Raw genomic sequence first — 26,392 nt, forward strand, 5'->3', positions numbered from 1 at the left:
GTCCATCCAGTTTGTCCTGTTATCCTGCAAGTTGATCCAGAGGGGAGGAGAGAGAATATTAAGTAGATAAAATATATAAAAAATAAAATATATAAAAAATAGCAATTAGACCAAGTCCCATACAGTATATGACAGGTCACAACTCTGATATATTTATTTTTTTGAAAGACAAATTTCTTTACATTTTTGAAAAACCTTGGATAGAGTACAATAGAGTACCTGGACTCTTTGATAGAGTACAGTACAATAAAAGCCGACACTCTGAAGACAAATGACCACATGGGAACACATGAGCATTCCCATTACCCGAGCCTGTTCTGGGTCTGACATAACTTTTTAGTCTGCATGAACTTAGTTCACTAGTAAGATACAAAGCAACTGTGACCCAGACCAGTATATCAAATTAGCTATAACAGCCTGTGATAAATAGAATTTTTGCAATAAAATTTTCCACAGGTATTTTGAAAAACAAATTCATAATTGGACACAGTCTGTGGCCATAATATACTCATTGTTAAAATAAAAATGTGCCTAGTTAGAAAAATCTGATTGCTGCTAAACTTGGCATGCAGTTAGAACTCGGGAAGATATAGCACATAAAATCCTAACCCTGCTGCCCTTAATGGCCACTTTTTGGTACTGTACCCCTTGGTGATAGATGGTTGACTGCTAGACTTGAAGACCTTTTGCTCAGTAGACAGACTTTGAGAGAGCGTATCATTGGACTAAGACACTAACTGTTCGTATCCTTTCCATAATGATAAAACCTGACTTTCTACCTAGTACTTCAATCTACCTACCTAAATATATATTTTTCACAATCCCTACACTATCCCTGCAAAATTTGGATTAGTTTGGAAAAATATTTTTGTGAAGTTTATGGTAAATCCGATTCATTCAGAATTCCTTCACTCATCTCTAATCCAGTTTGATACATCAGGTTCTTGGATACTGTGAGCCACTTACATAAAGGGTAGGCCAAAAAGACAGACTGAAAAGTGTTTTTAAGACCACTATTCTCTTAAATGAAGTAATTGTAGCTTTGAATGTAATATTAGGTGATTGGGGCATTTTGTGTTGTAATAAGAAGTCCCTGGAATATACTGCGGTCCCCATTATAGTGAATGGTATTTTAATGCTAATCAGTTATTGAGATGAACAAATCAAGTTCATCCAAATCAGGATGAGCCTGATTAGCTTATCACTACTTCTGATGCTTTGGAGGCCTTAGCCATAGGCAATTTTACTTTTTGAGTTCAAGTTTGCTTTGAAATTCAAAATATTTTTTAGAATATTTTTCACATCTCTATTTCTTAAGGCATATATAAAAGGGTTGACTACTGGATTAATAATAAAGTAAATGAGAGAATAATATTTATCACTTCTAATGTCATAAGGTCTAAGATATTTAACAAAGACCGTGAAGAAAAATAACATGGTGACTATAAGATGAGATGAACATGTGGAGAACGCTTTCTGTTTCCCTGAAGAACTCTTTACCTTGGAAATAGTCATAATGATTTTGGTGTAAATCCCAACAATTATCATGAATGGGACAATGGATATTACGGCGGCAGCTGTTGTTGTCATCGCCTTGGTGACATATGTATCTGAACATGCCAGACTCTGCACTGGACCCGCATCACAGAAGAAATCGTTGATCTCATTAGGGCCACAAAAATCCAAAAACACTGTGAACAGTGTCAAAATTAAAGAGCTAGACAAGCTAAAAATCCATGAAAGAATCACTAGTCCTATACAGAGGGTTTGATTCATAATTACTATATAGTGCAATGGCTTGTTAATGGCCAAGTGCCTATCATAAGCCATTATCAAGATGCATATACTTACAACTTGTCCCAAGGTCAGATAGGAATATAACTGTACAGAACAACCTACGAAGGATATTTTTTGATCACCTACTATTAGGATGACTAACAGCTTTGGAAATACAAGAGACAAAAACAACATTTCTTCAGCAGCGAATAAGCTAATAAAAAAATACATGGGCACATGGAGAGACTGTTCCACTATGATCAGCAGAAGAATGGTCATAGTTCCAGCAATAGAAACAATATATGCAAATAGGATAAGAGTAAAAAGTAAAATCTGATACTCGTGAAACTCGGAGAAAGCCAAAAGGATGAATTCTGTCACAAAGGTTCTGTTGCTGTTTTCCATAACTGAAGATATTAGAGTGCCTTGCAAAAGTATTTACCCCTTAACTTTTTTTGTATTTTTTTACATTACAGACTTAAGTTCAATGTTTTGTTAATCTGAATATTATGTGATGGATCAGAACACAATAGTCTAAGTCGGTGAAGTCAAATGAGAAAAATATATTTTGTTGTTTGCTTCACAATAAAATTAATAAATAAAAAAAAAACACCTTCAAAGTTGTGGGCATGTTCTGTAAATTAAATTATGCAAATCCTCAAACAATCCATGTTAATTCCAGGTTGTGAGGCACCAAAATACAAAGAAAAGTCAAGGGGGTGAATACTTTTTCAAGGCACTGCATGTGAGTATTTAAGAAGAGTGGGGCTGTTAGGACAGCAAAAGGGGGTACAAACCTATGTTAGTGGCTTTGGTTAAAAACAGTCAATGTGATATGGTATCAGTCAATTCTTTTTGCGATTTAAGGTCTAAATTATTTTCAATTAAGGGTGTAGAGAATTAGTAAGATGTAAATTTCAGGTCTTTTTGGGGACAGCATTTGCACTTACAATCCTAGTTGGCTGCTTTGTTGTATTTTACAATAATCCAGTTTATATATCTTTTCATCAAAGAATCAATTATATTTCGTGAAGCTGGTCTATTGAGATTTAGTTGTGAAAGAGGCACGTGAGACTAATTAGTGGGAATTAATGGAAGCTTTTTCCTAAATGAGACTTTTCCCCCACGGACAAGAGTAGTGGTGTTTTTATAAAGAGAAAAAGAAAAATTTTTCCTCTTCTAACACAATATTTAAAACACAATATTTAATAGAATTGTCTATGCATTGAAAATCCCAATATATTGACAGGTGAATTCCTTCAACAGTGAACATGATTTGTGGCAGTTTCATAAATTTATTTAATTTACAAAATTCTGCAGCTTTTATGGTAATAACTAGTCCTGAGCGAAGCAAGCATTGGATCATAGATTCGAAGTCGCTTCGGTCAAAACATTGTTTAAATGCTGTATGGAGATCCGTCCGTATAGCCGAGGTGAAATTCGTTAACTCTGAAGTCTTGCGAGACTTGGGTGAATAACTTCAGACTTTGATTTTTCAGTTTCAGGGATTCGAAGTTAGCTTCTGTACCTACTGGTACCTGGGTAGCAAAACCGACTTCAGATCCCAATTGTAAAATGGTTTTCAAGTTGAAGAATCGAATGCTGAAGTTATTGAACGAAGTCTCGCAAGACTTTGGTGATAACGAATTTCACCACGGCAGAGGCCATATATTTTAACACAAAATTCGAACAAACTTTTGACCAAAGTGACTTTGGATCTATGATCTGAAGTTTGGTTCGCTCAACAGTAGTAATAAATTATCATCTATGAATTGGATAGGTGCAAATTACTAGACTGGTGGAGATCCCTACACTGGAACCCCGACTGATCACCACAAAGGGAATCCCATGTCTTTTGTGTGATTTGAGCAATGATCAAGCAGCCTGATCCTCCATTCAAAGTATAATGGGACTGATGAAAATAGCCAAGCTCTGTACTTGGCTATCTCTATCAGTCTCACAGACTTTTTGCTAAAAGAAGTGAGCCACAAAATGTTCAAAACACTACTGTAGACTTGAATAGAAATAAAGCTGTGTGCCTATGTGCTTATCCTTGAGACAGATCATCAGTATCCATATTTTTCCTAACCACTTGCTTAGTTTATGTGTATATTGCTGACCAACAGATTTACAGTGCTTTTTTTTTTTTTTCACATGACTCACCACTTTAAAGGAGTTTTCCGAAGTAAGTATCTGATCAGTGGGTGTCGTACACCCGGGACCCTCGCTGATCAGCGGTTTAAGAAGGCAGCAGAACTTCTATTAGCACTATGGCCTTCTCTCTGCTTTTCCTAGGCCAAGTGATGACATGTTCTTTGATCACAAGGTCTAGAATACCAAGCACAGCCGCTATACAATGTACGGAACTGTGCTTGGTAAGCTAAAAAGAGCAGATCGTCCCGGGTGTCAGTCCCCACCGATCAGATACTGATGACCTATCCAAAGGATTAGGTCAAATTGATTTGGGTCCGAATCAAACTTTTTGAAAAATTCGGTGAACCTAAAATTATCTAAATCTCAAAAGATTTGCTAATCTCTGCTGTGCAGTTAATATTTGGGTTAATAGTGTTCCACTAATACCAAGAGCATTGTTTCTTCTTACCTTTGTCACCATTTGTATTATTATACCCCTTTCCTTGAATGACCAAGTCTTCAAAACACCAAGTCCAGAAACGGGGGTGGCGTTGGGACATAATTAAGAGCATTCACCTTAGAAGGTATTGCTGCATCACTGGGTAGGATGGGTGCTGACCAAATTGTTTATTGTACCACCACAAGGTTATGTGACTAGAAATTTAATTCTGCATCTAAAATCAAGCGCGAGTGCCGGTCCTTCCTTTACAGCAACATTTCTGAGATGTGAGAAATAAGTCACCTTGTGGTGGTACAATAAACAATTTGGTCAGCACCCATCCTACCCAGTGATGCAGCAATACCTTCTAATGTGAATGCTCTTAATTATATCCAAACGCCACCCCCGTTTCTGGACTTGGTGTTTTGAAGACTTGGTCATTCAAGGAAAGGGGTATAATAATACAAATGGTGACAAAGGTAAGAAGAAACAATGCTCTTGGTATTAGACCTCCTGCACACGACAGTGTTTTTTAACGTCCCGCAAAACGGGGTTCCGTTGGTCCGTGATCCGTGACCGTTTTTTCGTCCGTGGGTCTTCCTTGATTTTTGGAGGATCCACGGACATGAAAAAAAAGTCATTTTGGTGTCCGCCTGGCCATGCGGAGCCAAACGGATCCGTCCTGAATTACAATGCAAGTCAATGGGGACGGATCCGTTTGAGGTTGACACAATATGGTGCAATTTCAAACGGATCCGTCCACCATTGACTTTCAATGTAAAGTCAGGAGTTAATATACCATAGGATCAGAGTTTTCTCCAATCCGATAGTATATTTTAACTTGAAGCGTCCCCATCACCATGGGAACGCCTCTATGTTAGAATATACCATCGGATTTGAGTTACATCGTGAAACTCAGATCCGACAGTATATTCTAACACATAGTGATTGGGCCGCTTCTAGTTAGAATATACTACGAACTGTGTACATGACTGCCCCCTGCTGCCTGACAGCACCCGATCTTTTACAGGGGGCTGTGATCAGCACAATTAACCCTTCAGGTGCCGCACCTGAAGGGGTTAATTGTGCGTATCATAGCCCCCTGTAAGAGATCAGGGGCTGCCAGGCAGCAGGGGGCAGACCCCCTCCCTCCCCAGTTTGAATATCATTGGTGGCCAGTGTGCGGCCCCCCCCAGCCCCCCCCCCTCTATTGTAATATCACTGGTGGCCAGTGTGCGGCCCCCCCGCCCCCCCTCTATTGTAATATCATTGGTGGCCAGTGTGCGGCCTCCGTCGGCCCCCCCTCCCTCTATTGTAATATCATTGGTGGCCAGTGTGCGCCCCCCCCGGCCCCCCCTCTATTGTATTAATATCATTGGTGGCCAGTGTGCGGCCTCCCCTCTCCCCCCCCCCCGATCATTGGTGGCAGCGGAGAGTTCCGATCGGAGTCCCAGTTTACTCGCTGGGGCTCCGATCGGTAACCATGGCAACCAGGACGCTACTGCAGGCCTGGTTGCCATGGTTACTTAGCAATATTACAATATTAGAAGCATCATACTTACCTGCTGTGCTGTCTGTGACCGGCCGGGAGCTCCTCCTACTGGTAAGTGACAGGTCTGTGCGGCGCATTGCTTAATGATCTGTCACTTACCAGTAGGAGGAGCTCCCGGCCGGACACAGACAGTGCAGCAGGTAAGTATGATGCTTCTAATATTGTAATATTGCTAAGTAACCATGGCAACCAGGCCTGCAGTAGCGTCCTGGTTGCCATGGTTGCCGATAGGAGCCCCAGCAATTAAACTGGGACTCCGATTGGAACTCTCCGCTGCCACCAATGATCGCGGGGGGGAAGTTATTTGGGGGGGAGGGGAGGCCGCACACTGGCCACCAATGATATTAATACAATAGAGGGGGGGCCGGGGGGGCCGCACACTGGCCACCAATGATATTACAATAGAGGGAGGGGGGGCGCACGCTGGCCACCAATGATATTACAATAAAGGGAGGGGCGGTGGGGGCCGCACACTGTGCCACCAATGATATTACAATAAAGGGAGGGGGGGGGGGGGGGGGCGGGGGGGGCCGCACACTGGCCACCAATGATATTCAAACTGGGGAGGGAGGGGGGTCTGCCCCCTGCTGCCTGGTAGCCCCTGATCTCTTATAGGGGGCTATGATATGCACAATTAACCCCTCAGGTGCAGCCCCTGAAGGGTTAATTGTGCTAATCACAGCCCCCTGTAAAAGATCGGGTGCTGCCAGGCAGCAGGGGGCAGTCATGTACACAGTTCGTAGTATATTCTAACTAGAAGCGTCCCCATCACTATGGGAATGCCTCTGTGTTAGAATATACTGTCGGATATGAGTTTTCACGAAGTGAAAACTCATCTCTGAAAAAGATTTTATGCAGACGGATCTTCGGATCCGTCTGTATGAAAGTAACCTACGGCCACGGATCAGGGACGCGGATGCCAATCTTGTGTGCATCCGTGTTCTTTCACGGACCCATTGACTTGAATGGGTCCGTGAACCGTTGTCCGTCAAAAAAATCGGACAGGTCATATTTTTGGGACGGACAGGAAACACGGATCACGGATGTGGCTGCAAAACGGTGCATTTTCCGATTTTTCCACGGACCCATTGAAAGTCAATGGGTCCGCGAAAAAAAACAGAAAACGGCCACGGGTGCACACAACGGTCGTGTGCAGGAGGCCTTAGTGGAACACTATTAACCCAAATATTAACTGCACAGCAGAGATTAGCAAATCTTTTGAGATTTAGATAATTTTAGGTTCACCGAATTTCTAAAAAACTTTACAGCTGTATTATTGGGATGCCTGCCCGCTGACACGTACACCACCAAACTACTGAGCAGTGCCGGCCATTTCATTCTACACATCTCAGAAATGCTGTCAACACATGAGAAAATCCACATGCTATTCTCAATTTTCTTGAAACCCCAGATATTGAAGTGGCTGACAAAGACCCTTAGGCACTTACTGCTTTAAAGTACTTAGGCCTCTTTCACACGGGCATCGCATGTGAGGGCCGGACAAGTAGCGGGTGTGTTGCAGGAAAATGCACAATTTTTCTGCGCGAGTGCAAAGCGTTTTGATGCGTTTTGTACGCGTGTGAGAAAAATCGGCATGTTTGGTACCCAGACACGAACCCGGACTTCTTCACAGAAGTTCGGGTTTGGGATCGGTGTTGTGTAGATTTTATTGTTTTCCCTTATAGCATGGTTATAAGGGAAAATAATAGCATTCTTAATACAGAATGCTAAGTAAATTAGGGATGGAGGGGTTAAAAAATTTTTTTTTTTATTAAACTCACCTCATCCACTTGTTTGCGCAGCCCGGCTTGTCTTCTTTACTATGCATTCTGTATTAAGAATGCTATTATTTTCCATTATAACCATGTTATAAGGGAAAATAATAATGATTGGGTCTCCATGCCGATCGTCACCTAGCAACCATGCGTGAAAATCGCACCGCATCCGAACTTCCTTGCGGGCCTGCGTTGCGTGAAAAATGCACAATATAGAGCTTTCTGTGATTTTTACGCAAAACACAAAAGTGATGCGTGAAAATCACCGCTCATGTGCACAGCCCCATTGAAGTGAATGGGTCCGGATTCAGAGCGGGTGCAATGCGTTCACCTCACGCATTGCACCCGCACGGAATTCTCACCCGTGTGAAAGGGGCCTTAGGTATCCTACGGTACTGCCTCTTATGATCTACTCTTCCTCTAACTTTTGCTTGTCCATATTATTGACAAACACAGGTCCTACTCCCATAGCATTCTGCTCCTCTTCTTCTTCACCTATTCCAGGGTTGACCACTGAAAGCCTGGACCAGGAGTCTGGCTACTGCAGTGGAGAGAGAAGGGTTGACTTCCACTCCACCAGTACAGGCTAGGTCTATAACTATCAAATGGGTGCAATTAAAGATACTGAGGGTCACTTGCTAAAGATTCCACCTTACGTTGCCGTAGTAGGGCTGAAGTAGTTTTTCGCCAACATGTATAACTGTTTCCATTTAATAAACTTGCCGGGCCCTGGAAAGGTCCCAGACATGCCCCCACTCCAACCCCATCCCACTCAACTGTCGAACATGGAGTGAAACCAGTGGTACAACTAAATATTGTTGAAGGGCCAGTCAAAAAAGGGATTTGTAACTTATTTTTTTATGACTAAAATACTTCCAAGTCACTTTATAAATGACCTTCAAGTTGTCACCAGAAAATTACCCGTTGTTTAAATCAAGTTCTTACATATTTTTAAAACTTTTTTATGATTTAGTTTTTTTAATGTTCTATGTGGCTATCTACTGTATATCCTGCACTTTTCACACTGGTCACTGAGCCAAATAATATGGCTAGACTTCCTTTTCACTTTTCAGCAGTCATCTCATTATCCTTACAGGCAGGATTACAATGAATATAACAGCTTTGTACAGATTAAATAGAATCCACCATTTACCAATAGATGTCACAGCTTTATCTATACCCTTCCCTGCACAATGATCTCTGCAGAACTCACATAGCATGCCTAGACAACTCTGCTATAGATGTCAACGAGTCCCCTCCAGGCTATTGTGTCCATGACCCATGTGACTTGCTGTTGAGTATATCTCTAAATGTTATTATCTATGCTGCTAGTGATGCTGGGAAATATGTCTACCACACATGCTTTGTAACAGGTTTTTGGGTAAAAGGCTGGCTCCTGTGCATAAAAACAAATAGCGCACTGTTACTTTAGCCACTTCCAGACTGGGCCATTTGCCCCCTTCCTGACCAGGTTTAATTTTGCAAATCTGACATGTGTCACTTTATGTGGTAATAACTTTGGAACCATCTTACTTATCCAGGCCCTTCTAAAACTGTTTTCTCGTGACACATTGTACATCATGTTAATGGTAAATTTGAGTCAATATGTTTTACCTTTATTCATATAAAAAATCCAAAAGATACAGAAAATTTGAATCTCTCCGCTTTAGAGACAGTGATACCTCTTAAAATACTTATTAATTAACATTCACCATATGTCTACTTTATGTTGGCATGATTTTGCTATTGCAATTTTATTTTTTTAGAATTTTAGAAGCAATTTTGAAAATTTTCAAGAAAATTTCCAAAATCAACTTTTGTAAGGACCAGTTCAGTTCTGAATTCACTTTGTGGAGCTCACATAGTAGACACCACCCATCATTTACCCCGTTTTAGAAACTATACCCCTCAGACTATTCAAAACTGGTTTTAGAAATGTTGTTAACCCTTTAATTATTCCACAGGAATGAAAGCAAAATGGAGGTGAATTGTCAAAATGTCACTTTTTTGCAGATTTTCCATTTTAATAAATTTTTCCTGTAATACATCAAGGGTTAACAACAAAACAAACGTCAATATTTATTACCCTCATTCTGCAGTTTACTGAAACACCCCATATGTGGTCATAAACTGCTGTATGGGAACACAGCAGGGCGCAGAAGGGAAGGAGCGCCATATGGTTTTTGGAGGGCAAATTTTGCTGGAATGGTCAAATAGACGACATGTTACATTTGAAGAGGCCCTGAGGTACCCCCACAGTAAAAACTAGGGATGAGCAATTCGACTTCGGATGAAACATTCGAAGTCGATTCGCATAATACTTTGTTTGAATACTGTACGGAGTGAGTGCTCCGTACGGTATTAGAATGTATTGGCTCCTATGAGTTGAAGTGATTACTTTATAAATTAATTTGTACTGTAAAAAAACATTTCCTGAACTCTGGTTCGGTTCCAAGTGGTAATAACTTCAGCTCATAGGAGCCAATACATTCTAATACTGTACGGAGCGCTCATTCCGTACATTATTCAAACAAAGTACTATGTGAATCGAATAAGAATGTTTCATCCGAAGTCGATTTGCTCATCCCTAGTAAAAACCCCTAAAAAATGACCACATTTTGTAAACTACACCACCCAATGAATTTTTAAAGGGGGTATTGAGCACTTGACCCAACAGGCGTTTCATTTAATTTATAACACTTAGCAGTGAAAATGAAAAATTACATTTTTTTACATTCTTTTTCATAAAGGATAACAGGAGAATATCGCCCCACAAATGGCTACCCATGTTCTCCTGAATACAGTAGCACCCCAATTGTGGTAGTAAACTGCTGTTTGGGGATACATCAGGGCTCAGAAGGGAAGGAGTGGCATCTTGATTTTCTAACATGGAATTTTCTGACATGGTTGTTAAGAGCGATAACTTTTAGATTTTTTTGTTGACTGAGCTATTCGAGGACTTATTTTTTGAGGGTCTTGCTGTAGTTTTTATTGGCACCATTTTGCGGTACACTTGGCTTTCTTGATCATTTTTCATGTATCATGTGTCATCAGATTATTTTTTTTTTAAACCATTCACCTGATGGGAGTAGATTATGTGATATTTTTATAGATTCAGTTGTTACGGATGCGACAATACCAAATATGTCTATTTTTTTTTTTACATTTTATACAATTAGAGCATTTTTAGAAAAATAAGAATGTTTTTGTGTTGCCATTTTCTTACAGTCATACTTTTTAAATTTTCCTGGAAAAGGTCTTGTGTGAGGGCTTGTTTTTTAAGTGATGAGGTGACATTTTTATTGTTACCATTTTGGGGTAAGGCCTCATGCACACGGTCGTTGTGCGGCCGTTCCGTTCATTGGGGATGTGGTCCCCAATGCACGGGCAAAATCCGTGCAGCGGGCCGGACCCATTCAACTTGAAGGGGTCCGTGATCTGTCCGCACCGCAAAAAAATATGACATGTCATATTTATTTGCGGTGCGGAACAACAGAAAGAAACACCACGGAAGCACTCTGTAGTGCTTCCGGTGGTCCGTAACTCTGTTCAGCATCTCCGGAATTGCGGACCGATTCAAGTGAATGGGTCCGCATCCGTGATGCGGGGTGCACACGGCCGGTGGCCGTGGATTGCCAACCCGATGTTTGCATGCCGCAATATGACCAAGGCCGTTGCATGAGGTCTTAATGCAACTTTTTGATCAATTGACATGTTTTTTGGAAGGTGAGATGACTAAACAAAAAGCTGTTTGGGCGTGATATATATATATTTTTTACGCTGTTCACTTGGGGTAGATCATGTGATATTTTTGTAGAGCCAGTGGTTACATATGTGGCGATACCAAATGTGTCTATTTTATATTTAATTTTTCTATTTTTAACATTTTTGAAATTACATAATTGGGGGAAAATTATTTACATGTGAATTTTTTTTTTTTTATTAAATACTTTTGTATTTTTTTATTTTATTTTAAACTTTGTGTCATACAAGACCTCTGGGGGTCATTTAATATTTTTTAACTTTTGATTTTCTGTGGGAGATCCGGCAGCTCTTGATCTGTATATACAGTGCTCCTTTAGCGATAAACCCGACCGTCCAGGACATTTATAGTCAATGGTCGGGAAGGGGTTATGGTGAGTGTGGTTATACCGTAATGTTCACATGTAGTGGAAGAGGTGCGCTTAAAAACAGATTGGAAATGATACTATGCGGTTTTTGTGGCAACTTTGTTTTTTCAGATTAAGCATATTTAATATTTCACCTATAAAAACTGCAAATACATCAAAAACCGCATCACAAGTTTCTGAAACCGTTTTAACTTCAGTTTTTTACCTTGTGGCTGTATTTTTATGGGTGCAGCACATTTATTTGACAAGTTTCACCTGTAAAAACTGCAGCTGCATGGAAAATCATGGAGGACACGTGAATTGTGAGTATATCCTTCTGTGGGCATTTACTATTATTGCAGCATGGGACTTAAAATGTCTTCAGCACTGAAAGGGTTGGGAACGGAAGTTGGACAGTATTAGGGTCCATTCCCACATCTGCAACTGTTTTTGCGGTCCACAAATTGTGGATCCACAAAACATGGACACTGGCCATCTGCGTTCCGCATTTTGCGGACCGCACATGGCTGGCACTTTAACAGAAATGCTTTTCCTTGTCCATGTTTGGGCCGCGGAACGGAAGTGCGGATGCGGACAGCACACTGTGTGCTGTCCGCACATTTTGCGGCCCATTGAAAATGAATGGGTCCACACCCGTTCCGGGATGCCGACCCATTTTGCGGACGTGTGAATGGACCCTTAGAATGTATTGACTCCGATGAGCCAAAGTTATTACTTTGCAAAGTCTCGAGAGACTTCGGGTAATAACTTCGTAAATTAATTTCTACTGTAAAAATCTTTGTACCGAACCCGAGTTTGGGAAATGTTTTTTTTTTTTACAGTGGAAATAAATTTATGAACTTATTACCCGAAGTCTCGCAAGACTTTGGGAAGTAATAACTTTTGCTCATCGGAGCCAATAAATTCGAGTACTGTACGGCACGCTCACTCCGTACAGTACTGTAACAAAGTTTTATGCAAATTGACTTCTGATGAAGCATCCGAAGTCGATTCGCTCATCCCTACTAACCACCAAAGTTCTGATAAAACGTAACTTATATATTGTTTTATATTGAAAAGAGAAAAGATACAAAATGTTCAGAGATCGATCACTCAGTTGGCGCTCACTAGTCCCTATACCTCATGTGTTATCAGGGCACTCACCCTGAGAAGGGCAACCCCCAGCCAGACGAGAACCTCAGACTTCACCTCTATGCTCTATCAGGCCTCATGCACACGACCGTATGTATTTTGCAGTCCGCAAAAACGCACCCGCCAAAGATACGGATGACGTCCATTTTCGTACTGTATTTTGCGGAACGGAACAGCTGGCCCCTAATAGAACAGTCCTATCCTTGTCCAGAATGCGGACAATAATAGGACATGTTCTATTTTTTTGCCGTACGGACATACGGAAACTGAATGCACGCGGAGTAACTTCCGTTTTTTTTTTTTGCTGAACCATAAATGGTTCCGTATACGGTCCGCAAAAAAAAAGGAATGGACACGAAAAAGAAAATACATTTGTGTGCATGAGGCCTCAGCCTTAGGGCTCATGTACGGTACATGAATGTGTTTTCTTTCCATGTCCTTTCCGTTTTTTGCGGACCGTAGGTAGAACAATTCATTTCAATGGGTCCGCAAAAAATAAAATAGAAGTTACTCTGTGTACATTCCGTTTCCGTTTGTCCGGATGTCTGTTCCACAAAAAAAAATAGAACATGTCCTATTATTGTCCGCATTCCGGACAAGGATAGTACTGTTCTATTAGGGGCCAACTGTTCTGTTCCGCAAAATACAGAATGCACACGGACGTCATACGTATATTTTGCGAATCCATTTTTTGCGGACAGCAAAACACATAGGCTGGTTTCACACGGGCGTTGCGGATTGGTGCCGGATGCGTTCAGAGTGCGTTCAGTGAAACTCGCACTATTTTGCTAGCAAATTCAGTCAGTTTTGTCCGCGGTTGCGTTTAGTTGTTCAGTTTTTTCCGCGCGGGTGCAATGCGTTTTGATGCGTTTCACGCGCGTGATAAAAAACTGAATGTTTACAAACAACATCTCCTAGCAACCATCAGTGAAAAACGCATCGCACCCGCACTTGCTTGCGGATGCAATGCGTTTTTCACACAGCCCCATTCACTTCTATGGGGCCAGGGCTGCGTGAAAAATGCAGAATATAGAACATGCTGCGATTTTCACGCAACGCAGAACTGATGCGTGAAAAACAACGCTCATGTACACAGACCCATTGAAATGAATGGGTCAGGATTCAGCGCGGGTGCTATGCGTTCACGTCACGCATTGCACCCGCGCAGAAAACTCGCTCGTGTGAAAGGGACCATACTGTCGTGTGCATAAGCCCTTAAGCTCAGTGTTTTGGTCGGTGATGCTGAGCCAAAACCAGGACTGGCGCCTCCATAGACATAAGGTATAAGAGAAAGATCTGCACCTGTTGTGTGTTTAGAGTCGCATCTGAATTTGGCTTAAAAAATCACTGACCAAACACTAACATGTGAATAAGGCATTAAAGGGGTTGTCTCGTTTCTGATATTGATCACCTCTTCTCAAGATAGTTCATTAATGTAAGTTCGGCGGGGTCCACCTCTCAGAAGTCCATTGATCAGCTGTTTGAAGATACTGCAGTGCTCTTATGAGCACTGCTTTCTCTTTACTATCAACCTGCTCGCCATGGACATTGCAGCAGTGAGAAGTTTGATTCCATCTCCTTGAGAAGGAGCAGTTGTAGTTAAACTCTGTCTTATTCAAGTGAATGGGATGTAGGAGATGTAATTACACCGCTCGCTGCTGTAATGTCCACGGTGAGCAGGTAAACAGTGAAGAGAACGCAGTGCTCATAAGAGCACCATGGTGTCTTGAAACACCTGATCTGTGGACTGTGGGGGTGCCGGGAGTCAAATCCTGAAAACTGGACATCCTCCTTAAATAATCCTCTCTACTCTCCTCTGACACTTTTCATTAAGTAAAATTGGCTTATCAGAGAGCAGCAAGGGAGGTAGATAGTGGGGGAAATGTATCAAAACTGGTGAAAAGGAAAACTGGCTTAGTTGCCCATGGCAACCAATTAAATTCCACTTTTCATATTCCAAAGTAGCTCTGAAAAATGTAAGGTGGGATCTGATTGGCTGCTATGGACAACTAAGCCAGTTTTCCTTTACAAAACTTTTGATAAATCTCCACCAGTGTGTCAGCTTTCGGACAGCAGTGGCCAGCGAGCAGGAAGAGCATCTTCCTTAAATGTTAAAGGGAACGTCCTGGAGCTTGCTTCCCCCAATAACAATTCTGGGAGTGGAGGCACGGCTGAGACACCCAGCGTTCTCTCCCAGCTCTATCCTGCAGAAACTGAGGGTTGGAGTGGTGTCTTTACTATGGGTAGGGGTGTAGCTATAGAGGTCTTAGGGTCCATTCACACGTCCGCAATTCTGTTCTGCATTTTGCGGAACGGAATTGCGGACCCATTCATTTCTATGGGGCCGCACGATGTGCAGCCTGGATACGGAATTGCGGACCTGCACTTCTGGGTCCGCACTTCCATTCCCCAAAAAAATAGAACATGTCCTATTCTTTTCCGCAATTGCGGACAAGAATAGGCATATTCTATTATGCCCGCAAAATGCGGAATGCACATTGCCGGTGTCCATGTTTTGCGGTCCAATGATGTATCACCGTCCTCAGAGCAATGTCTCCCTGCCAAACCTTTCCTTTTGATAGGCTTCAGGATTGCCCGTAGTCTATCAGAGCCCGATACAGGCGGTGCGATAAAGTGATCATCATCGCACTGCCAGACTCGGGCAGCGTACAGCTCAGGAAACAGTCTGGAAGAGGCCTGCACCACATCACTGACAGTCGTATGGAGGGAAGTATTTGAGTTTATTGGTTTTATTGGGCACCATGGTGTTGGGCCACCATGGGGGAGAGAGCATTATAGGGACATGTACTGGGGGAGCTATGGGGACATAGGCTCTTCTGGGGGCACTAAGAGGGATCATTTTTTCTCTGGCACACAGAAGGGGGTATATTTTTCACTGGTATTCATTACAAGGGGCATTTTTTGCACTGGCACACATTAAAAGGGAGTATTTGTTGTTCTTCTGCACATTATAATAGGGTATTTTGTGTACTAGCACACACTATAAAGGTGTTTTTTTTCACTGTGCACATTATAAGGAGGTATTTTTGTATTGGCATACACTATGAGGGAATATTTTTGTACTGGCACACATTAGGGGGTATTCTTCTACTGGCACACATTATAAGGAGAAGCATTACTTCTGGGGGGGGCTATGGGGAACATGATTACTAGTATGGGCACTATGGGGACATAGTTTTGGGGGGCACTGTTAACACTAAGTGTATTCTGGTAGATAATTATTTTTATTGGTGGGACTTTGAGGAGCACCCTGGCACAGTATCATTATGTTTACACTATCTTTTATCCAGGAAGTTATTCTGATTGCCCGATTGGAGTCAGCAAGGATTATTTCCCCTTAAATGAGGAAAATGCGCTACTATTTTATGAGGGGGGGAGTTTGTCGTCCTCTGGACTTCCAGGATAACAGGCTGACCTAAATGGACGGATATTTTTTTTTTCAGCCTAACAAACTATGTTAATATTAGTTATTTTTTAGGGCACTGTGTTCCAACAATTTTTGAAGGGGGCACTATCTGAGTGGTACTAGTATTTATGGGGGGATTGTTTCTGCAGTATAGCATTGGGGAGCACAGAGAGCACAGTATTGGGGGTGGCAGGATGAGATGTTCAGAAGGTGGGGAGGATGATGGAAAAGTAGGAAACTAAGATGTCTGTTTCTCAAACTGCAGAAACAAGAGATGGCTTAAAGAAATCATCATGGTGGTCTGGTCTGAATGGAGAAGATGAGAAAAGAGAATGTCTACATCAGAGGAGATGTCACTGGATGCAAGATGTACCGTATATGGTGCTGTATTACCCTGGATGTTACTTGTTTTCCAAGTATATCTTTAACAGTAGGGCTGGAGGTAATGGGTTAGGTTGAGAATTTGGCATGGTGGGGATGCTGTTTCATTTTTTGCCGCAGGCAGCAGAAAAGCTATCTGTTCCTCTGTTCCTTGCCACAAAGCACTGAGGGAAGGGGGACCCATGCGGAACCTTTAGTTATGCCCCTGGCTATGGGGATCTTAATATCATCCCCTGGCTTGTGTGTATCCAGTGACACCATCCAAGAATCATCACTGGCAAAGGTGCACGTGTTGATGATCACACAAAGGCATTCATAGAAGCATGGGAAAATCACAATTTAACTGTATATAAAAGGACTAGAACCTCATAGCACAGAACATCTCCGACGAGGTGTGTTCATAGAATCATCTTGATTACTCCACTCATGGAGATCCTACTCTGAGCACCAGGTAGCAGTCACTAGAGCTGACCGACTACTACCCCCTTAGCCAAAACTGACCAGTAGACAATAATAGGAGGATTACTCCTCTTACCTAGATGTACACAGGCTTATGTTTCCTATATTATCTATGGAATGTAACTTTATTATTTAGCGTAATCGTGAAAATGTCGCAATATTCAGATGCAGCCCCCTTCCTGACACAGTTTGATTTTAAAAAATACTATAATAAGTGTTTTTGAGCAGTCAAAATTCAAAGATAAAGAGATGGATTCACTATAAAAAAATATGGATAGTCTTCAAATACATGGAAATTGAAAGCTGCAAAGGAAAAACTGTTACACGGTTTAAAAAATACATACGTTGAATTTTTTTTTTTAATAGACGTTATTGAAAAAAAAAATTTTTGGAAAAATTTGTATAATGCAAAGATACAAAATTGCCCCCTTACCCTGCTCCCCCTATTCTCCTCTGGTGCTGTATCCATAGGTCGCAAAATGGCAGCCGTGGCATGATTCACCCACTACACGCTTTCCTCTATGTGTCGCTGGATGGATTCTTCTCTGTCCATGCATGTTCCATGTTCAAAGAAAGCACAGAAGAAGATGCATCCAGGTGAAGCGCAGAAAGTGGTGACATGGGTGAATCACCCGCCGGCGGTCTTCTGCAGCACATCAAGCAACTCTCCCAATCTTGGTTATCTAAAATTGGCAAACGCAGGTCCTGGTAAAAAAAAAAAAAGTTGCTAAGAAATTTTGTATTTTTGCGGAACAGAATGCTACAGACAAGAAATATTACATGAGATATAGAAGGGTAATGTAATTCTAGGATCACGCATACTGGACTGGGTGTATAGTGCACCACAAAGCCATGGCTTGCTCAAAAGGAAAATATCTAATGGTTGTGAAATATTTATGGACACCATGGCTGAGTTAGGCTAGGCATCAGACACAATACTCCAGACACAAACAGCACTTGAAGGAGCCCATTGCCTATAATGGAGTTTGCTGGGGTTCGACTACGGTTTCTGCTTTTCTACCAGGCAAAATATCTCTGCATCTACTTGCATCGCTGAGACAATATACTGGTCTCGTACTGTAGTTTGAGTTTGACTGTATTCACGAGCAGAGTGCTCACCTTGACCTTGGGCAAGACTGCTCTGTTTGAGAGATTACACTGCAGCCTATCACTCTCTGTCCTTAGAGGAAGAGTGAGGCAGGAGGCGAGTGCTCTGATGGAGGGTGGCTGTCAATCATTGCTGTCCTCCAGCAGGTGATCGCAAAGGCATAGATTCTGCATGCTGGGTACAAAGGAGCTGAATTAAAATTAATACCTATCAGTTTCTAATCTTAAGGTTCAACCCAACAATTGGATTTTGAAGCATAACAAAAAATGTCAAACATGATACTTTTTGGTCTGTTTTACCTTTAGAAGCCTAAGGATGATAACGTTTAGTTTAGGAATTTGTAAGTCCTTTTTACCCTCGGTTCACACCTGAGCGTTTTACAGCGCATTCCTACGCGCTGTAAAACGCACAACAAGGAGAAACCAATGCTTCCCTATGGGAATGGTTCTCACCTGGGCGTTTTACAGCGCGTACGATCGCGCTGTAAAACGCCCGACGCTCAAACAAGTACTTGAGCTTCTTTGGGGCGTTTTGTCGCGCGTTCCCGTACAATAGACTTTCGGGAACGTGCGACAATGTGTGTTCGCTTGTCTCTGTATGCGCGATTGTAAACGCCCGTACAATCGCGCATACAGAGCGCTCCTTTCAGAACGCTCAGGTGTGAACCGAGGGTTAGACTGGGTAGGAGATAGTTCAAACCAATTGTTCTTATTAGCACACCTTCCAGTCAAGTGCTCAATATCGGACATTCAATGTCCACTCCATGGTTATCAGTCCTACATTAAGCCTATAATATGTGTATTTGGTGATCAATAGCATATTTATTTACTGTAAGCCTTACTGAGATGAACTTAATGTAGTCATTAATTTGAATAAGCTGTTTTTGGCTTATGTGCTCCAAATTTGCCAGTGCTCTGAACCTCTCCTGGAAGTTGAATTTCTTGGGTGGATTTAGGTGGTACCAACTCCACAATATTCCTTGCCATAAATCAACCTTGTGCACATGTTAGCCATTTGGTTATTTGAAGGGCAGAACTCTGTGATGACAAAATTGCAGACAAGTCCTTCCAACGTAACCTGTTCACGAATGCGAGGAGCCACCAGGTTTCATTTTCCGCTTTCAAATTTATTCACCGGTAGCAGATTCATGATCATGTTTTAATGGCCTTGGTGACCTGACAGAAATAGCTGAGGTAGAAGGTTCTTTTGTCTAGTATTTAAAGCCCCATTGTGCCACATTTCTTCCATGTTACTTCAGATTATTTAAAGTGAATTGAAAAACAATCTTGAAAAACTTACATTTTCTTCCCAGTTCCGACTGTTTACATGTTTGAACAGTAACTTCCTTTTGATTCACTTTGACTTGGTCCCACCACATGTTAAAAAACATTACGCTTTTCTAAAGGACAGCTAAATAGGTTGTTGCAGTTGAACATTCAAATATCTTGTGAACGATTGTTTCACAATCACGGCCATATACAGTTGCAAGAAAAAGTATGTGAACCCTTTGGAATTATATAGATTTCTGCACGAACTGGTGTGTGTTTTTTATAGGGCAGGGCAGCTGTAACCAACACCTCCAATCTCATCTCATTGATTGGACTCCAGTTGGCTGACACCTCACTCCAATTAGCTCTTGGAGATGTCATTAGTCTAGGGGTTCACATACTTTTTCCACCTGCACTGTGAATGTTTACATGGTGTGTTCAATAAAAACATGGGAACATTTAATTCTTTGTGTGTTATTAGTTTAAGCAGACTGTGATTGTCTATTGTTGTGACTTAGATGAAGATCAGATCACATTTTATGACCAATTTGTGCAGAAATCCATATAATTCCAAAGGGTTCACATACTTTTTCTTGCAACTGTATGTTTTAGTCCACACTGGCTGTATATGTCCAATGATGGACGAAAGATCCTGACAGGAATTTAATTTCAAAGAAGGGTCTTTTGTCCATTAAGATCTTTTTTTAAATAACTGATGTTTTGTCCAACTATAGGACAAAAACGTCAAACACCGCTGTGACCGTCACTGGATGATCTCTTGTTAAATTCTACCTGAATTTATTGTTTTGGTTAAAATTGTCCATTTCGATGAACTTTAGACTAGATTTTATGGCCAACTTATACCAAGGCTTTCTCTAATAATCCTTCTGTAGATATTTCTTCTACGCAGCTAATGCCCACAGAAGAATACAGTCAGTCATGCTTATGAGTAGTGTTGATCACGAATATTCGAATTGCGAATATCGGCACTTCGAGAATCTGCGAATATTTAGAATATCGCAAAATATATTCGTAATGGCGAATTTTCGCAATCAAGAAAATAATGCCTGGAGATCATGAATTCGCGAATATATGGCAAATATTCGCCCAAATATTCGCGAAATATCTCGAATTCGAATATTGCCCCTGCCGCTCATCACTACTTATGAGGTGCTTGGTATCAGTCTGGGGATCTGAGGAACTTTACCATCCAGCATCAATCTAGCTGCACTCAATGGCCAAATGTGTATCTGGCTAAAACTTTACACAGTGATAACAGTTGACCTTCAAAGCCAGCTGATGTTATGGCCATCTTGGTTTTAAAATTGGATTTTCATGGTGAGTCAATACCTTCAACCTCGTAATAGCACCGATGTTAGCACCAGTTTGTGATAAAAACTTCACAAAGACATTTCTTAGAACCTTTTTCACATCCCTATTTCTTAGCGCATATATGAAAGGGTTGAACACTGGAGTGACAACAGTGTACAGTAGAGAATAAAATTTGTCGTATTTGCTGCCATTAGGCCTGAGGTAAATAAGAAAGGCTGTGAAGAAAAATAACATGGTGACTATAAGATGAGATGAACACGTGGAGAACGCTTTCTGTTTCCCTGAAGAACTCTTTATCTTGGAAACAGTCATAATGATTTTGATATAGAGCCCAATAATTATCATAAATGGGACAGTGGTTCCTGTGGCGGCTGCTGTGGTTGTCATTGTATTGGTGATATATGTATCTGAACATGCCAGACTCTGCAATGGACCCAAGTCACAGAAGAAATGGTTGATCTCATTGGGGCCACAAAAATCCAAAAACACTGTAAACAGTGTGACAATTAAAGAATTAAACAAGCCAATAAACCATTGTAGAATGGTGAGTCGTATGCAGAGGGTTCGATTCATAATAACCATATAGTGCAATGGCTTGTTAATGGCCAAGTGCCTATCGTAGGCCATCATGATAATACAAATACTTTCCACTTGTCCCAACGTAATAAATGAATATAATTGCACAAAGCATCCTACGAAGGATATTTTCTTATCACCTGCCGTTAGAATGTCTAATAGCTTTGGAATTGGAACAGATACAAACATGATTTCTTCAGCAGAAAATAGGCTAATAAAATAATACATGGGCACATGGAGAGACTGGTTCACTACGACCAGCAGAATGATAGTCATATTTCCAGCAATACAAAAAATGTACGTGAATAGGATAAGAGTAAAAAGTAAAATCTGATACTGATGGAACTGGGAGAAAGCCACAAGGATGAATTCTGTCACAGAGGTTTTGTTGCTGTCTTCCATTTTAAATTAAAGTATTCAGAAAAAAAACAGCAATGGATGGATATTCATGGATATTTAAATCTGTTACTACGCATCACTACAAGAAAATTTGGTCTATTATATCTTTACCAATATGCCAATAAAACTATAGCACAATTAATTGATTTTTTGAACCCCATTTGGAATGTTTTTCCCAGCTTCCCAATACATCTTATGGAATAATAAAGCCCTCAAACGTCTATATGAGCAAAAAAAAAAAAAAAAAAAGTCATGGCTCTGGGAAGGATAGGAGTAAAAAATAAAAATAAAAATGGAAAATGTCCTCAAAGGGTTAAATAACATAAAAATGAAGGCTTAAACTTTACACCTTATCTCCTCCACTCTGCTTTCCAAGACACTCTCACTTACACTTTTGATTCTGGTCCTCTCAATCAAGGGTGTCTTGGAAAGCAGAACAGAGGAAGTTCACTGAATAGCTAGGGGCATCCCGTGGGCACCTAAGCTCAAATTTGAATATTGTTTAAGATGCTGATTTCTTCGTAATGCCACAATGGATATGGTTATAATCAACTGGGGCAACCCTAGCATGCATTATGCTTGGTTTGATAGGGTTGATCCGGCTAACAGATGCCCTTTGATATGATATGGTCAACAATGAAGATTTTTTTCTAGACTTCACAAAAAAATAGGTCACGCATGTATTTGATTAAAAAAATATTTTCAAATTACTGAATTCTGTTTTTACTGTTATCTACAGGTTAGGTGAGTAATATCAGGATTTGACCACTGGGATTCCACCATGTATCCTGTGAGCAAGGGATCATTAATTCCCCTCTCTGAATGGAGTAGTAGCAGTAGCTCAAAATAGTAATGCAGCCAAGTGTATGGCACATGATTGATATGACACACATTGGGGGCATTACTATGTAGTGCTCCCAACATATAATGGATGGACATGACAGACTTCATTGCATGGACACGTAGGTGAAAGTAACATGACTGTGACTAGAACTGAGCTTTGGAGCCCATATCAACAAGGTTCCTCAATTTTAAAGAAGTTTTAATACAGATAAAAAGAATTGGAAACCCATATTAAATGGTTGATTTGATTTAGAGAGGGTCTGCTCTTTTCAAACATAGCACCACTCTAGTCAATGGGTCTAATCTGGTATTGTGTTTGGCTGTTCTGTAATTCCCATAGACCTTAATGTAGAGTACTGTGCACAAGAACCAAGACCCACCATGGTTTGACTGACCCAACCTTTGTGCATTATATTGATACTGTGAGTTCAAGCTCAACTGCAGGTCTACTGTTCTATATTCACAGCTTGTGAATCCAGGACAGTAGACCCATGGTCTGGTTTGAACCCACACCATCATAAATCACTATTAGGCACTATGAGGCAGTAAGTTGAGGTCAGTCAAGCTGTGTTTCGACCCAGAAATGCATCCACCACACAAGGCGTATTTTCCAGACCACACATTTGTGTGAAACTGGCCAGAGGCTTCATTCTGATGAGTGTATTGTGTGTTTAACTGTCCATTTTATGCCTGTAGCAACCATAGCATGGCCATTCTACTGAACCCAACTGAAAGCTACGGAGATCCATGTGGTCTGAAAGGTGGTTCAGTAGAGTATGGGTACGGTGCTACTGTACATTAAGAATACGGACAGTAAAACCTAAGTGCCACATACTAATCTGAATGAAGCCTCAAAAGTTCCTTTAACATTCCCAAGCATTTTATTCCTCAGACCTACCAGCTAAATTTAGTTGTACCCTATACTTACATTATATACTGTGCTCTAGAACTGGAAAAAATAATAAAAATAAAAATCACAACAGAAAGGAAGAACAAGAATCCATACAGAATGGCCTTCGATGTTGGTTATTTAATACAGTCATAGGCTGATGAACTGCATAGCATCAAGTGATTATTTAGGACAGTCTTCATCCAAAAAGGCAATATATGGCAGTTGGCATCATACAACAAATATACCTGCGCGTCTTTAGTCTGCTGTCTTGGTTGTATGAATGCAGCCTATTTATATCCTTTTTGCATCTATTGATTGTAACACAAGAGAAAACCTGTCTGCTGAAAGGAATCACATGGGATTATTTTGTGTAACGGGTTCTAAATTGATCTGCTTTTACCATAATATACAATTGTATGAAATTGGAAATCATTATATTTAATAAATCAGTCTACAATGGATAAAGATCAAATAATAAAACTAATACACGCCTGTTAAAGGAAATATTCATTATTAATAAATATTTGGGGTTAATATCAATAATTAATATTCATAAATAGGCGTGAATCGTCTATTGATGACTCCGCCTATTTATATTGTAAATACAAACTACCTGGTTGCTATACCTCTTTCCTGAACTACGTGCGCTATGTTACGGCCACTACAAAAGACTATGTGTTTTATAACAATAAAGGAATTTATTACACAAATACAAGTCTAAAGTCTATTATAACTGCTATATCTATATATATTTATATCAAAAGGATATATAAATATATATACAGTACAGACCAAAAGTTTTGACACACCTTCTCATTCAAAGAGTTTTCTTTATTTTCATGACTATGAAGGCATCAAAACTATGAATTAACACATGTGGAATTATATACCTAACAAACAACTGAAAATATGTCATATTCTAGGTTCTTCAAAGTAGCCACCTTTTGCTTTGATTACTGCTTTGCACACTCTTGGCATTCTCTTGATGAGCTTCAAGAGGTAGTCCCCTGAAATGGTTTTAACTTCACAGGTGTGCCCTGTCAGGTTTAATAAGTGGGATTTCTTGCCTTATAAATGGGGTTGGGACCATCAGTGGCGTTGAGGAGAAGTCAGGTGGATACACAGCTGATAGTCCTACTGAATAGACTGTTAGAATTTGTATTATGACAAGAAAAAAGCAGCTAAGTAAAGAAAAACGAGTGGCCATCATTACTTTAAGAAATGAAGGTCAGTCAGTCAGCCGAAAAATTAGGAAAACTTTGAAAGTAAGGGCTATTTGACCATGAAGGAGAGTGATGGGGTGCTGCGCCAGATGACCTGGCCTCCACAGTCACCGGACATGAACCCAATCGAGATGGTTTGGGGTGAGCTGGACCGCAGAGTGAAGGCAAAAGGGCCAACAAGTGCTAAGCATCTCTGGGAACTCCTTCAAGACTGTTGGAAGACCATTTCAGGGGACTACCTCTTGAAGCTCATCAAGAGAATGCCAAGAGTGTGCAAAGCAGTAATCAAAGCAAAAGGTGGCTACTTTGAAGAACCTAGAATATGACATATTTTCAGTTGTTTCACAATTGTTTGTTATGTTTATAATTCCACATGTGTTAATTCATCGTTTTGATGCCTTCATAGTCATGAAAATAAAGAAAACTCTTTGAATTAGAAGGTGTGTCCAAACTTTTGGTCTGTACTGTATATATATATATATATATATATATATATATTTTTTTTATGGACGTTAGAAGACTTGGAATTTTAGAAGCAAATTTTTAAATTTTCAAGAAAATTTCCCAAACCCTTTTTTTTTTTTTTAAAGGACCAATTCAGTTATGAATTCATTTAATGGGGCTTACTTTACAGAAAACACCCATAAATGACGTGTCTAACATTATTATATTCAAGCCTTATTTTACAAACCTTGTTAAGTCTTTAGGTGTTCCACAGGAATGAAAGGGAAATGAAAGGGAAATTTCAAAATTTCCCTTTTTTTGCAGATAATCTGCTTTAATTCATTTTTCCAGTAACACTTCAAGGATTAAAAGCCAAATAAACTTCAATATTTATTACCCTGATTCTGCAGTTTACAGAAACACCCCACATATAAAATAGTCATAAACTGCTTTATTGGAACATAGCAGGGCTCAGAATGGAAGGAGCACCATATAGTTTTTTGAGGGCAGATTTCACAGAAATAATTTTCACGCACTATGTCCTTTTTAAAGACATCCTGAGGTAACCCTACAATGGAAAACCCCAAAAAGTTCTCACATTTTGGAAACTATACCACGCAACGTATTCAAAACTGTTTTTAGAAACTTTTTTTTAACCCTTTAGGTGTTCAACAAGAATTAAAGAAAAATGCAGGTGATATTTCAAACTTTCACTTTTTTTGCAGATTTTCAGTTTTAATGTTTTTTTTCCTGTAACACAGCAAGGGTTAACAACAAAACAAACCTCAATATTGATTACCATAAGTCCGTAGTTTACATATACACCCCAAGTGTTGTGAAAGGCTGCTGTATAGGCACACTGCGGGGCTCAGAAAGGAAGGAGAGCCATATGGTTTATGGAGGGCAAATTGCACTAAAAAAAATTTCAGGCACCATGTCACTTTTAAAGACACCCTGAGGTACCCCTACAATGGAAAAACCCAAAAAGTGACCCCATTTTAGAAACTATACCCCTCAAGGTATTTCAAGGTATTAATTAATGAACCTACAGGTGTTTAGTAAACTACTGTATGCAAAATAAAAATTGCACGTTTTTGACAGGCA

At 40.5% G+C, this 26,392-nt stretch overlaps 2 protein-coding genes across 2 annotated transcripts; both read right to left on the reverse strand.

Moving 5' to 3' along the window:
• Nucleotides 1–1,227: 1,227 nt before the first annotated feature.
• On the reverse strand, nt 1,228–1,830 carry LOC120981503 (olfactory receptor 10A7-like). The gene has a single exon (XM_040411041.1). The coding sequence runs from the start codon at nt 1,828–1,830 to the stop codon at nt 1,228–1,230; it is 603 nt and encodes a 200-aa protein (XP_040266975.1).
• A 19,051-nt stretch (nt 1,831–20,881) lies between these two features.
• Nucleotides 20,882–21,889, reverse strand: LOC120981504 (olfactory receptor 1-like). The gene has a single exon (XM_040411042.1). It carries the CDS (start codon nt 21,887–21,889, stop codon nt 20,882–20,884), a length of 1,008 nt encoding a protein of 335 aa, XP_040266976.1.
• Nucleotides 21,890–26,392: the final 4,503 nt, after the last annotated feature.

This window comes from Bufo bufo, chromosome 11 (genome assembly GCF_905171765.1).
Source record: "Bufo bufo chromosome 11, aBufBuf1.1, whole genome shotgun sequence".
In the NCBI taxonomy this organism is placed as follows: Eukaryota; Metazoa; Chordata; class Amphibia; order Anura; family Bufonidae; genus Bufo; species Bufo bufo.

Bases quoted from the DNA above. Each gene is read 5' to 3' on its own strand.
- LOC120981503 (XM_040411041.1), bottom strand. From the start codon at position 1,830: ATGGCTTATGATAGGCACTTGGCCATTAACAAGCCATTGCACTATATA.
- LOC120981504 (XM_040411042.1), bottom strand. From the start codon at position 21,889: ATGGAAGACAGCAACAAAACCTCTGTGACAGAATTCATCCTTGTGGCT.